This window comes from Alligator sinensis, unplaced genomic scaffold (genome assembly GCF_000455745.1).
Source record: "Alligator sinensis unplaced genomic scaffold, ASM45574v1 scaffold1238_1, whole genome shotgun sequence".
NCBI classification, from domain to species: domain Eukaryota; kingdom Metazoa; phylum Chordata; order Crocodylia; family Alligatoridae; genus Alligator; species Alligator sinensis.
The window spans coordinates 86,888-100,011 of NW_005842436.1; the positions used below are offsets into that span (position 1 = coordinate 86,888).

The window sequence follows — 13,124 nt, forward strand, 5'->3', positions numbered from 1 at the left end:
GGTCCAATCTCAGAGGGGACACATGGCCCCCTGTGCTCCCCCAAGCGTCACCTAAGTCTGCAGTCATACTGGCCAACTCCCTCAGCACCCTTGGGTGTATCCCATCCAGCCCCATGGACTTGTACATGTCCAGCTTTTCTAAATAATCCCTAACCTGTTCTTCTGCTACTGTTGGCTGCTCACCGCATCCCCAAAACTCTGCTGCCAGGTGCACTAGTCTGGGGATTGACCTTGCCTGTGAAGTCTAAGGTGAAAAAGGCTTTGAGTACTTCAGCCTTTTCTGAATCCTCTGTCACTAGGTTGCCTCCCCCATTCAGTAGGTAGAGGTGCACCAATATATCGGTGCCATATCAGATTGGCACTGATAAAAGGAAAATTAATTTTATTGGCTATCAGCTTTTTTGGCCAGTGTAGCCAAAAATGTCACTGATAAATACAATATGCCTTCTGGCCGGGGCCTCTGGACTCCATGTGCATGTGTGCAGCCACACACATGCACATGGCCAGGAAGCATGGAGAGCTGTGCCCTGCAGGTAACTCTGTGGAGAGGAAAGGGTGTTAGGGAGAGGCAGGTCAAGGCCCCCACAGTGTAGGAGGGAATGGACAGGGGCAGGGGACGCTGCCCAGCCAGGGTGGTGAATGGGACCCGGGGCAGGGAGCAGGACAGAGCTACAGGCAGCTCATCCAGGGGACACGAGGGGACAGTTCCCCACTGCTGTGTGCACCCTCCAGGGGTGCCATGGGGGGCATATGCCCCTCCCCGGATTTGTGTGTGGGGTGGATGTGGGCTGCCTGCTGTGGGGTCAGGGCTCTCCGCTCTGCTGCCTTGGCGCCAGGGGCTCCATGTTAGTTGCACATCCCCTGCCCACCTTGCAGCACTCAGGATGGTGAGTTGTGCCTCATGCTGCCGGGTGGGCAGGGGACATGTGGCTGACGCGGAGCCCCTGGCACAAAGGCAGCAGAGTGGAGAGCCCTGACCCCACAGCGGGCAGCCTGCATCTACCCTTACTCCGCGCGGTTCCGGTCTCTGTGCTTAAAAATGGTGGCGGTGGCACTTGAACTAAAGCTCATTTGATGAGCTTTAGTTCAAGTGCCCCTGCTGCCATTTTTAAGTGCTGAGACACTGACCCCTGGAGAAGCTGCCTGCAGGCATCCATCCTGCTCTCTGCCCCGACCCCAGGTCTCATTCACTGCCCTGGGTGGGCAATGCACCCAGCACTGGCTTCTGCTCCACTCCCTCCCTCACAGTGGGGGCCTTGATCTGTCCCCCAGCCCGTGCCTCTTCCCTCCCCCACACCCCTTCTCTTCCACAGACTTACCTGCAGGGTGCTGCTCTCCATGCTGCCTGGTTGCATTCCTGTAAGTCAGTTATGGGATTGGTATCAGCCGATATGGCTGGTTAATAATTGGCTATCAGTATCAGCCAACAAAATCTTAATTGGTGCACCCCTATTAGTAAGGGACCTACACTTTCCCTGATCTTCCTTTTGTTGCTGACATGCTTGTAGAAACCCTTCTTGTTACCTTTGACATCCCTTGCTAGCTGGAACTCCAAATGCATTTTGGCCTTCCTGATTTCATCCCTGCAGGCCCAATCAATATTCTAATACTCCTCCCTAGATGTTTGTCCAAGTTTCCACTTATAAGCTTCCTTTTTGTATTTTAGCTCACTGAAGAGTTCCCTGCTAAGCCAAGCTTGTGTTCTGCCATACTTGCTAGTCTTCCCACACATCTGGATGGTTCATTCCTGCGCCCTCAGTAATGTTTCTTTAAATTACAGCCAGCTCTCCTGGACTCCTTTCCTCCTCAGATGGGCCTCCCAGGGGATCCCACTCATGAATTCCCTAAGTAAGTCGAAGCCTGTTTTTCTGAAGTCCAGGGTCCATACTATGCTTCTCTCCATCCTTCCTTTCCTCAGGATTCTGAATTCAATCATCTCATAGTCACTGCTGTCCAAGTTGCCATCCACTACTACGTTCCCCACCCATTCCTCCCTGTTTGTCAGCAGCAGGTCAAGAAGAGCATGGCCCCTAGTTGGCCTCTCCAACCTTGCACCAGGAAGTTGTCTGCAACACTCTCCAAAAACTTCCTGGATTTCCTGTGCACTTCTGTATTGCCCTCTCAGCAGATGTCAGGGTGACTGAAGACCCCCATGAGAACCAGGATCTGTAAACAGGAAGCTTCTGCCAGTTGTTTGAAGAAAGGCTCATCCACCACTTCCTCCTGGTCTGGTGGTCTATAACAGACACCCACCACGACATCACCCTTGTTGCTCTCTCCTCTGACCCTAACCCAGAGACTCTCGACAGGCCTATCTCCAGTTTCATACTGCAACTCTGAGCAATCGTTCAGCTCTTTTATATACAGTGCAACTCCTCCTCCTCTTCTCACCTGCCTGTCCTTCCTGAACAGTTTATACCCATCCATGACAGTGCTCCAGTCATGTGAGCTATCCCACAAAGTTTCTATTCCAATCATGTCACAGTTCTGTGACTCTGTGAAGACTTCCAATTCTTCCCATTTCCCAGGCTCTGTGCATTCGTGTACAAACATGAGGTAACTAGCCAATTGCCCTACTTTCTCAGAAAGAATGAGAACACCTCACCTTTTGCCTCCTCTTGCTTGTGCTTCCTTCAGGTCACCCACTTCCTCACTTACCTCAGGGCTTTGGTCTCCATCCCCTGGTGAACCTAGTTTAAAAGCCCTCCTCACTAGGTTTCTGTCATAGACAGATATTCACCCACACAATCCTTTGGCTTGTAAGGTCTGCATGACAGTGAAAGGCTGGGGTGCAGATTGTAATGCAAAGTAGTGGTGATCTGTTCAAGAGGTTTCTGTTTTGGGCTGGCTGTAGACACAGTGTGCTAAGTTGCTTTTGGAAGGGTTTCCCATGTAGGAAGGCACCTGTGATTTCCTGATATGGAGAGGGCTGCTCCAAAGCCCTCCCTAAACATGTTTCTTCAATTCTTCATTTTCATCACCAGCTTCTCAGAGGCAGGAAGCATGAAAATCCCTTGCATCTGCACTTGGTCCTAACTTTAAGGAATCCTGGGGTCTCATTGCTGTTATTGCCCATGTGCCTGCATTTTCCCAGCCCCTGGGCTACCAGTCTCTCTCCCCTCCATGGTTCACTCAAATCCTACCTGTGCACAGAGAGACTTACATAAAGGTGCAGGTGGTACCTTAGAGGTTGGTGTGGCCAGATGCACTGCCACATACCCAGCAAGAAAGGGTGGTCATTAAAACATACACTGATGAGGAGAAAGAAAAGTTACAGACTTTCAGCACTGAATGCAGGTGGTACTGCTTACCCCAACATCTGCCCGCGGCCCCAAGGGGATGGTAGCACCCTGCCCTCCCTTCAGATGTGCTCTCCCATGTAGTCTCTGCTATACAGCTGCAAGCCCTGCCCATGGAGAAGGCAAGCATCAGAGCATGCATGGGTCTTGCAATGGAAAAAAAATACATGAGACAAGACAGTCAAGATCATATGCATTAAGTTGCCAAGTCAACAGCTCACCCACTTAGGCCTGTGCTCTTGCCACCCCACCCTAGGCCCTCACTGGCACTGGCCCCAGTGCACTGGTGTGGGCCCCATGCTCCTGCCCAGCTGTTGCTGTGTTCCCATGAGCCCGCTTGCTGCCCCTTCCCCCTGCCTTCCACAGCCATTTCCCAACTTCCCCCCACCCTCTGGCTGCTCCAGCACGTGGTTCCCAGCTGCAATGCCAGGACTGCAAGAGCTTGCCTGGCCCTGCCCTGAAGACCAGGGCAATTCCCCATGGTCCTCCCCTGCCTCCTTCCCCACCTCCTTCCTATCTGAATTTCCCTTCGGCACAGGAAGGCAGGAAGAGCCCCATGGTCCCAGGCCAGAAGCCTCTGCTAGACACAGACTTCTGGCTGGGGGTGGGAGGGTTAGGTTGGCCTTGTTGCTGCTTAGTCCTGCCGCCGGCTCCTCCTGGCTCCTACCTGTACTGGCTCCTGTCATCTTTGACAGGCAGCCAAGGGCAGAATAAATATTAATTTTCTAAATTTTTTAGGGGCCCTGCAGGCCAGATTGAATGGGCTGGCAGGCCAGATTCAGCCCACAGGCCATATTTTACCCACCCCTGCATTAACCTGTTTGGTACCACCAGGAGAACCTGGAGTCACTTCACTAGGTAGATGAACTTCATGGAAATTCCCCTATTATACATAAGAATGTTCATAATGGGAGCAAAGAAGATGTGCTCTAAATGTAAGAACCATCCAGGAGATAGAGGCCTGGGTGGCATATTCTGCCATCATCCTGAGAGTATAGGTCAGGAAGCAAAGGCAGGGAAATGTAATCCCACACCAATAAGGACAGGGAGGTCTGAAACACCAGAACCGCCTAAGCCAGGTTGGGGCTATCAGAGTGACTTTGGCTCAGTCTTCTGTATCTGTCAATGAGTCACAGCATTAATGGAATTGTTGGGGGGAAGGCATATAGATGGCCCTTCCACCATGGGAGCCTGGACTGAAAGGGAGGCTGGACTGAAGCTTAACCTGGACCATAAAAGTCAACACTTTGCAACCATTCCCATCCTATATAAATCTATTTCCAGGAAACCCAGGAACAGCTGGGAGAAGACCAAGTCCTTGATTTCCTACTTGTAATGGATTGACAACTGCTCAGTTGGTCCACTGTTCCATTGTGAAAACTGGACAGGTGAACTTCTGAAAGGTGGATGCGGTGACAAATCCACCACTGCTGCAGCCATGCAGCTTCCTCATTAAGAAGGGAGGGCCTGGTGCTACAGAGATGGAAGGAAAGTTGCTAGCATGAGTACTGTGATGGGTCTCCAATCTCTTTTTCTTTTTGGAATCAGAAAGTAGCATCCTTTCTCTCTCATTGGTTGGAACAAGACCCAGAGGCAGCAGCCATGAAACCACCTGATGAAGGCTAGTCTCATGAGAATGGTACCTGAAAAGGTACAGGAAAGATGGATTTGGAGGAGGAAAAGCCAATAAAATAGCCCTCTCTGACCATGTCTCTGACCCCCTGCTCAGTAGCTACACTGATCCAGACAGAGGAGGCAAGTGATTGAGAAAGGAAGGATAAAGTGGGGTTAGTGAGCATTTCTAGTGTGTGCACATCATCAAAGCCCCTGCTTTCTTGATTGATCATACAGCAGGATATCAGGTGAAAAGGCACAAAGAGGGCTCAAGCTTCTGTTTCTTTTCTGCAAGCTTCAACTGGCAACTGGAGGTGGATGCATCAGGTGCTGAGAAGAATGATAGGTTCACTGAAGGGTCCCTGTGGGTCTGGAACTGATGAAAACAGGACTTGCATCTTAAAGAGGCTGGTAAATCCCAAGGGGGCATAACATACCCCTAGAGTCCTTTAGTGAATGGAGAATTTTCTGTTTTAGAACTAAACATTTGTGTGGCCTCCTTCAGAAGCCTAAGACCCAACAGTCACAATAGTTTTCTCATAATTACAGCAATGGCCACAAGGCACAATGCCACCTCTGCTGCACTGAGGGCACCTTGCAGAGGCTTTTAGGACACGAGTCTCCCTTCCAGCATGACTGAAAGGAAGGAGTCTCTGGAGAAGAGGAAAGCATGTCAGCAAAACTGGCCACGCAGCTGTGTAATCTGTAGTACTATCTGGCAAATAGGGCTTAATATGATGCTGAACTGTAAGCTGGACAAGGAGTACAGCTTTTTGTTGAAGAGGTCCAGACACCTGGGATCCTTTTCTCTTGTCCCTAACCTAATGTGTCCCAACTGTTGGCCACCACAAGCAATGGAGGAGCTGGGTGTGAGTGGAGAAACTCCATGCTATTCAGCACGATTCTGTATTTCTTGTTAACAAGTTTGTCAATTGACAGAGCTGACAGGAGAATTCCATATTATGCAGGCTCATTGTAAAATAGTCTCATTAACTGGAAGTGGCACTATCAAAGGACTAGATTGATGTGAAGTGCCCGTCAGTGAATGCAAAAGTGCTTCCACAAATTTATTTCGGGGGGAATAGGTTGACAGCCATGCCATACACCTGGGTAGGTCTGGGAAACTTCCAGGTTCCTCCACCAAAGGGATGGATGAAGGCGGAGCACCAGAGAAAGTAGATAACTTACCTGCTCTCATGGGGACAAGCAGCCCCACATGACAGGGCTCCCTGTGGAATGGGAGGCAAAAGGGATCAGCATGTCCCTGGCGGAAAACATGACCTCAAACAATGGGCAAGGCTGGCTCAGTTCCCTAGACAGATGCAGATGCAAAGACCACAAGGTTCATTGAGGACATGCAGGCCAATTCTAGAACAGAGTAGGCGGATGCTAGTATCAAGCAGGCAGCACAGAACAGGAGGAAAAGAAAGACAACAAGAAAAAATAGTTGTGGTAAGGATCTGTCTGCTGACAGGCTATGAATGCTAGTGAACCAACAGTTACTCTGACTCAGCCAGGCAGTGAAGGGGAAAGGGCCAAGGAATAGCCTGTACAGGTTAAAAAAAAAGGTCTCTAGTCAAAAGGCTCAGGGGCTGAGCCCACCCCACATGTGAGAAAGTGTGTGGATAAATGCTCAAAGGAGAATTAGGCATGGTGAACAGGAAGAGGGTCCTGGTGATGCGAAGGATGAATGGAGTACAGGGGACAAAAAGGGAGGGATTCCAGGGCATCTACAATGTCCTGTAGCTCTTGCAGCCTGGTTCCTGTTGGGTGACTGGGTCAAACATGACATGAAGGCAAAAGACCAGCCTTCATTTCCAGAACAGCATTAATGCACAAGCTTCTGTCACAACCCAAGGGTGTGATTTTTGTTTTGTGTGTGCTTTGGCACCACTGAATTATTTTCCCGCCAATATGTAGCTTTCTTTGCAGTGTGCATTTCTTCTTTGCAGCACAGAAATGCACTTTGCAAAGAGTTCCCGCCATTTGTATTATAATTCGAGCCCCATTATTGGCTTGCGTTAAATTATTCACACGTGGCGGCTAGTGATTGGCTTGCTAGCCGTATAAAAAGCTTGAGTGGTTTCCGCCCAAGTTGGAGGACTCCACGAACACCAGGAGGAGGAGACTTCACGTCTCATGAAGATCTCTAAGCGCTGCGGAGCCTATTGGACCCAGCGTGAATATCAAGAAGGCAACAGGGGTCTGATCAGCCTCTAGCCTCTCCCCATCGCCAAGCGCAATCCTCGACGTATCCCTCTTCCCTGCGCGCACAAGTTCCACGGAGCCTAGCAAACTTCGTGTGAGTCTATTCAGAGCTATTTTCTTCGAGTACTTTCTTCGGTTGGCACGACGGGCTTGCGGTTTAGAGCCTCCAACTGAATGGGCTAGACGAATGTTCACGGGAAGGAACTCTAGTCTGCCTCTCTTCTTTTCTATCTGTAACTGCAACTCAAGCAAGTTTTCCTGCCTGCACCGCGACCATCTTCGGTGTAAGTAAACAATCTTAAACAACCATTAAGCGTCCATGCCTAATTCTAGCGTGTCGCCTGTTTTCTCTGACCCAGCATGCCCGGGCTGCTGGCCACAGCCCGGGCGGCACGAAAAAGGGCCCGGATCACTCCCGGCCCGCACAGCTTCCACTGCTAATCCCAGATTTAAATCCTAATGCGTGCAGCACAAAAAGCTCTCTGGGAACACAAAGTTGTTAGACTCCCCACCCAACCCTGCTTTCAATAGGATCAGCTGCTTTTTCTGCTAGCTAACAAGAGCACAGGAAGGGCACTGGTTTCCCTGCTGGGTAAGTGAAGACCTTTGCATCAGAGAAGCTGCTTTAAGATGTCTTACTCCCTTGTTCCTACTTGGAAAGACAGGACTGGTCACAAAATTGGCCTGCACAAAATTCACACTGGGGAAGGGTAAGGCATGGCACATCCAGAATGGAAGGTGACAGGAGCACATACGGGGGGGGGGGGTCGGGTGCTCATTTTTTTGCCGGGGGTGCGCACGCACTCATTCACATTCATGTGCTCACAGGCACACAAGAGATCAATCCTGTTATCTTCCCCCCCTTCCTGCCTGTAAGCTAGATATTTTGTGCTCTCTCTCACACACACACACGCACACACACAGAAAGGGAAGGCAACAGATCTCACACACAAATACACACAGAAAACAGGGCGGGCCACAACAGAATCTTAAATCTCTTGTATGCACATGGGTGTTCAACATATAGGCAAAAGAAAAGTCTACTATGCCAGGCTCTTTTCTCCCTCACATGCATTGTTCTCCCCATTGTCTCTTCCCACTGTAGGGTGACTGGGAGGAAGAGCTCCTCAAACTGTTTAGGATAGGGGCCAGAAACCTTTATAAACTGTGAGCTGGGACAACCTGGCTTCAACCTGGCACAGGCTGGGTGGCTTCAGTGGTGTGTCAGCAGCAGGGAGGTTTGCCTAGATCCACACCAGGGCCAGGCACTGCCGTTGCTTTTTCCTCCCCCTGGCTACAGCAAAAGGCACAGCGGAAAGCTGCCCAGCCCCAGCACAGTTCCCTGTTGGCTAGAAGCTTCGCTCTCACTGCAACTGGGAGAAGGAAAGGGGCAGAAGCAGCAGCACTGTAGGCACAGCTTCCAGCTGGCCCACCCTAGCACTGCTCCTTGCTGCCTGGCCTCAGCACAGGTGCAAGCTGAGACAAATTCTTCCAGTGCTGCAGGCCATATGTTGCTGATCTCTGGAACAGCAGGGTTGAGCAAAGTACATCAAGGCTTGGGGCAAGCAGTGCCCGAGTTGTACTCCACAATTTAGCTGCATTCAATGGAATGATATGGGCAGGCCACACTACACAAGCATTACCAAACTTGAAGAAAGAAGCAGGGCCTATGAACATCTGCCAGAGCTGGATCTGACCTCCCCTGTGCCTCCAACCCCTGCGACAGGGCTATATATGACATCTGGAGTTTGATCGCCTTAACCTGATCATTTGTGACCACTGGAGACCCAGGTGCTTCCCTAACAGGCAATGCTATCTCAGCTACATCATCGTCCCATAGAACGCCATGCTGTACAGCATGAGAAAGGGCCTTCTTCATTTTCTGCACTAGCTTTTCTACAGGGCCGTGCCACTGGGAGGACTGTGGCATTTAGGGATGAATGAACTGCTTCTCGTGTTATGTCCCACTTTCCTTGCTCTGGGTGCTCATAATGCTCAGCACATGACAATCTGCAATGTTTCAAAGCTGGGCATAGCCCACGGGGGTGGTTAGGCTGCCTTTCTCTCTCAGCTGTTAGTGTCACATTCTGACAGAAAGGTTTGTTTATACTCCAGGGTCTGGCACTTGTGGAAAAGTCATACTTAAGGCAGTTTCAAATTGCTGGGCAAGGTTGGGGCTAAGAAGAGAGATGACACTGGTTTCTTGTAAAGGAGCTCTTGAGAACCCTGACCCCATCTGGCGGTGACTGTTTTGCCCCCTTTGCTGCAGCAGATGACAGAGTGCAGCAAGGAAAGCACAGCAAAAACAGCATAATGCAAGGATGAGCGTACAGCGGGGCTAGAGGTTTCTAGGTAGGGAATCTACAGGGTGGATGTCCTGTTGCTGGAGGAGCTCTATGTACACAAAGAAGAGTAACAAATGCAAGGACAGAGAGAGCCTTTGGTTCTGATCCAGTCCCTAGGGCCCACTATCTCCACCACTCCAGCAACAGCTTCATTTGAAAGTATCCCACACTCCATGAGATGGTAGGAAATGCTCAGGCAACAGGAGGCAGCAATAGAGGAAAGATTATCTTGGGATGGGGGCCGGGCAATAAATTCAGCCTGACAGCAAGCAGGCACTGGGCAAGTGTCACTGATTCATGGGAGAGCTGTTCAAACTAATGCCAGGGCTGGAACTGCTTCAGGGGAATTTGAAAGATGCTAGAAGAGAAAAGCTTGGAATGAGGGCTACACAAAGTGAAATACATGCAAGCCAACTTTTCCTACCCAGCAAAAAAATACCAGTGGTACTTCCCTGCAATTAGGGCAGTGCCATAAAATCAGCAGCTTACCTGGATCTTCACAGCAATAAGCACAGAGCTCAGCTCCTTGTCCAGTTCCCTAAGTACTGTGAGCTTCTTCAGACGCAGACTGCAGAGCCTGTAAGACAGAGAGAATGGGACACATTCAGGCACCACCATCCCAGGGGCCCTGCCGCATGGTACGAAGTGATCAGAAGGCAGGCTGAATGTGCAGCAGCTGCCTCCCTGCTCTCTCTCCCAGGCACAAGCTCCACAGAGAAACACCAGGATTCATGCCCCACAGAGAAAGCGGATCAGAAAAGAGGAAAGAAGGAAAATTAACAGAGCTAAAGCAGGATTAAGGGATTACTCTGCCGCAGGAAGTCACAGACCATGTGATGGAGAGACCCCTCCCAAGTCGTACTGCCAGATATACATAAAGTTCTCTCACCACTGGTGTTATTTATAACTTAAAGCACTTAAACCCACTCTCATCCTGAACTAAGGGCAGATATACCCATTCAGCCCTTAGCACCCAGGCTCACAGTTTTTCCAGCAGGCAGGATATTTCTAGAGAGACAGGGAAGCAAAGTTATCACTGTACAAGGCACTGGAAAGGCTCCATTAAGACAACTCTGCAACAGCTCTGGTCACCTGTCTTAAAAAAAGATGAATTTAAAATGGAACAGGTACAAAAATGGGCTACTAGGATGATTAGTGAGAATAGAAAACCTCTCTCATAGGTGGAAATTTACCTTGTTTACCTCTCATAGGTGGAGTTTACCTTGTTTAGCTTAGACAAACAAAGGTTGAGAGAATATATATAAATATATTTGCGGGTAAATATCAGGAAGGCAGAAGAGCTATTTAAGTTAAAGAATATTATTAGCACAAATCCAATGGCCACAAACCACATTTAGAATGGGAAATTAGGTGGTTTCTAACCATTAGAAAAATGGCATTTTAGAATGGTATTTTGAACAAAGCAATGGGGGCAAAGAGCCTAAGTTGCTTCTAAAGGGAGCTTGGTAAGATCATTAAAAGGGCAGCATGATAGAGTGGGATGTTCTTGAAGCAGAAATCAGAACATATGATATATAGATGAGAGGATTTGGAATCCCCATAAAAGAGCTGAAAAGATATTTTATCTCTGTATGGGGTGTCCTGGAACCTGCTGCTTCAGGGCTCCTGAATGTATCATTTGGCATGGCAGATATTTTTGTTCACGTGCTTCTGACGTATTGGGCATTGGCTGCAATTAGAGATGGAGGTCTGGCTGGGGGACACTGGTGCCACTAATGATACTCAGAAACCTCAGGTGACTGGCTAGTGGGTGTCACTTACACATTCGAGGCTCAGATTGATTGACAAAACTGAGATCAGAAAGGAATTCCCCTTTCCTCTCAGATCAGATTGGCAAGGATTGTTGGGATTTTTGGCCTTCCTCTATTGTACAAGACATAGCCTTCTTCCTAAGATCTAAGCATATTGTAACTCAAGGGCGGGCAATTATTTTGGGTGGAGGGCTGCTTAGTGAGTTTTGGCAAGCCATCAAGGGCCACATGACAGACAGCCAGGGCCAGACAAATATTAATTTTCTAGATTTTTAGGGGCCCCGTGGGCTGGATAGAATAGCCTGGCAGGCTGCATTTTGCCCACCCCTGTTGTAACTGCATAACTTTCTTTCTATGGCAATGGACAAGACATTGAGAACATTTTTCTTCCCTACTCTTTATCTATGGTACATTCTCTGTGGCCACAGGGGACAAGTCTAGGGACAAGCGACCTCAAGCAGCAGTAGAGAAAATTTAGGTTGGAGATTCGGATAAACTTCCTAGCTATGAGGGTGGTCAAGCATCAAAACAGGCTGCCTAGAAAAGTTGTGGAATCTCCATCACTGGAAGTTTAAATTTTCAAGAGCAGGTTGAAAAGACACTTGGCTGGGATAGTTTAGTCAGGGATGATCCTGCTTCAGCAGGGAGCTGGACCAGAAGACCTTATGAGGTCCCTTTTAGCTCAGCTTTCCCAGTAGGAAGCTTCTGCAACAAACAGTTCCTTGCAAACACAGAGTACTAGACTCAGTGGCCTGGGAGACCCTTTCTGCCTATGGTCAAGTGATCAAAACTATCTACTCTGGCCAGATTTTTTAAAAAATCTGAAAAAGCTATAAACAAGAGTGTTAAAATAACAAACTAATATAAATAATACCAAAATGGAAAAAATATAAACATATCATAAATGGAAACTTCATTTTGAAAAACACCTGAAAGAAGGAAGACATTACAGGACCTTACTAGGTGACTGCTACCATGGGAGTAGCAGCTAGATGTGGCATTATGTCATAAATCTGACTCTGTCATTGGCATATTGTGTAACCTGGGAGAAGTCATGTTTCCACCCCTGTGCCTTGGGGTGTTCCTCTGTTCCCCTGGGTCTGTACTTCTACATAAGATGGATGCCTTTCAGGACAGTATACCTTTCTGGAGCTTGGCTGGAGTTTCTCAGCACTACCAGAAATTACTGTGGTTAGTGAGAGGTGTGCACTGGTCAGGTACTTATTTTAAAACAGCCAATTCTCTCTCTCTCTCTCCTTGTAAATGCTGATCAGGACACTCCACAGAGGGGTTTTTTTCCAGGACACAATCACATACAGTTTTCCTGAGCTTGTAATATCTATGAGATTAGCTTGCTGGCATTATCTGGCATTCAGTGGGGCCACAATATCTAGAGCAGGCATACTCCAGCTCACAACCTAATGCCTTTCGGATGCCAGGAACTTTTCAGACTAAACTTACATTTTCCTTCCCCAGATAATTTCATCTCATTACTCTCTATTCTATTGTCTTGCATCTCCCATGACACTTCCTCTCCCAGTGTGTTCAACCCACTCTAATCTTGATAACCCCACCTACAACAAAGAGAATTTTTGATAAATTTCCCAAGCATTTTAAGGATCACATTTTGACACCACTAAGCACTTATATTTTCTCTGAATTAGGAAACATAAAGATTAGGTAAGTATTAGATAACCATGAACTCTACATTCCCCACCTCCACCCACCTGCTGACCTCAAATACCAATGCTAAGGTAAGAGATATCAATGTGTTACTTCACTGAGGAGGAAGGAGGGGGTAGAGAGGAAGAGGGAGAGAGAGAGAGAGAGGGGAAAAGAAAAAGGAAAAGGAAAACAAAAGGCCCAAAAGTAGCTTGGGGTTTAGC

General features: G+C 48.6%; 1 protein-coding gene across 8 annotated transcripts in view; it reads right to left on the bottom strand.

The window, feature by feature from the left end:
• Window positions 1-10,311, bottom strand: part of LOC102385534 (phosphofurin acidic cluster sorting protein 2-like) — an 88,554-nt gene extending 78,243 nt beyond the window's left edge. For 3 of the 8 annotated variants that reach the window (XR_003095638.1, XM_025211869.1, XM_025211873.1), the window contains exon 1: window positions 9,956-10,311. Coding sequence is in view for 6 of the 8 variants with exons in the window: in XM_025211869.1 (XP_025067654.1) it covers window positions 9,956-10,084 (129 nt within the window). In the remaining 2 variants the exon portion in view is untranslated. The remainder of the gene's footprint in view (window positions 1-9,955) is intronic. The other 5 variants (XM_025211870.1, XM_025211867.1, XM_025211868.1 and 2 more) reach the window with 4 other exon arrangements.
• Window positions 10,312-13,124: the final 2,813 nt, after the last annotated feature.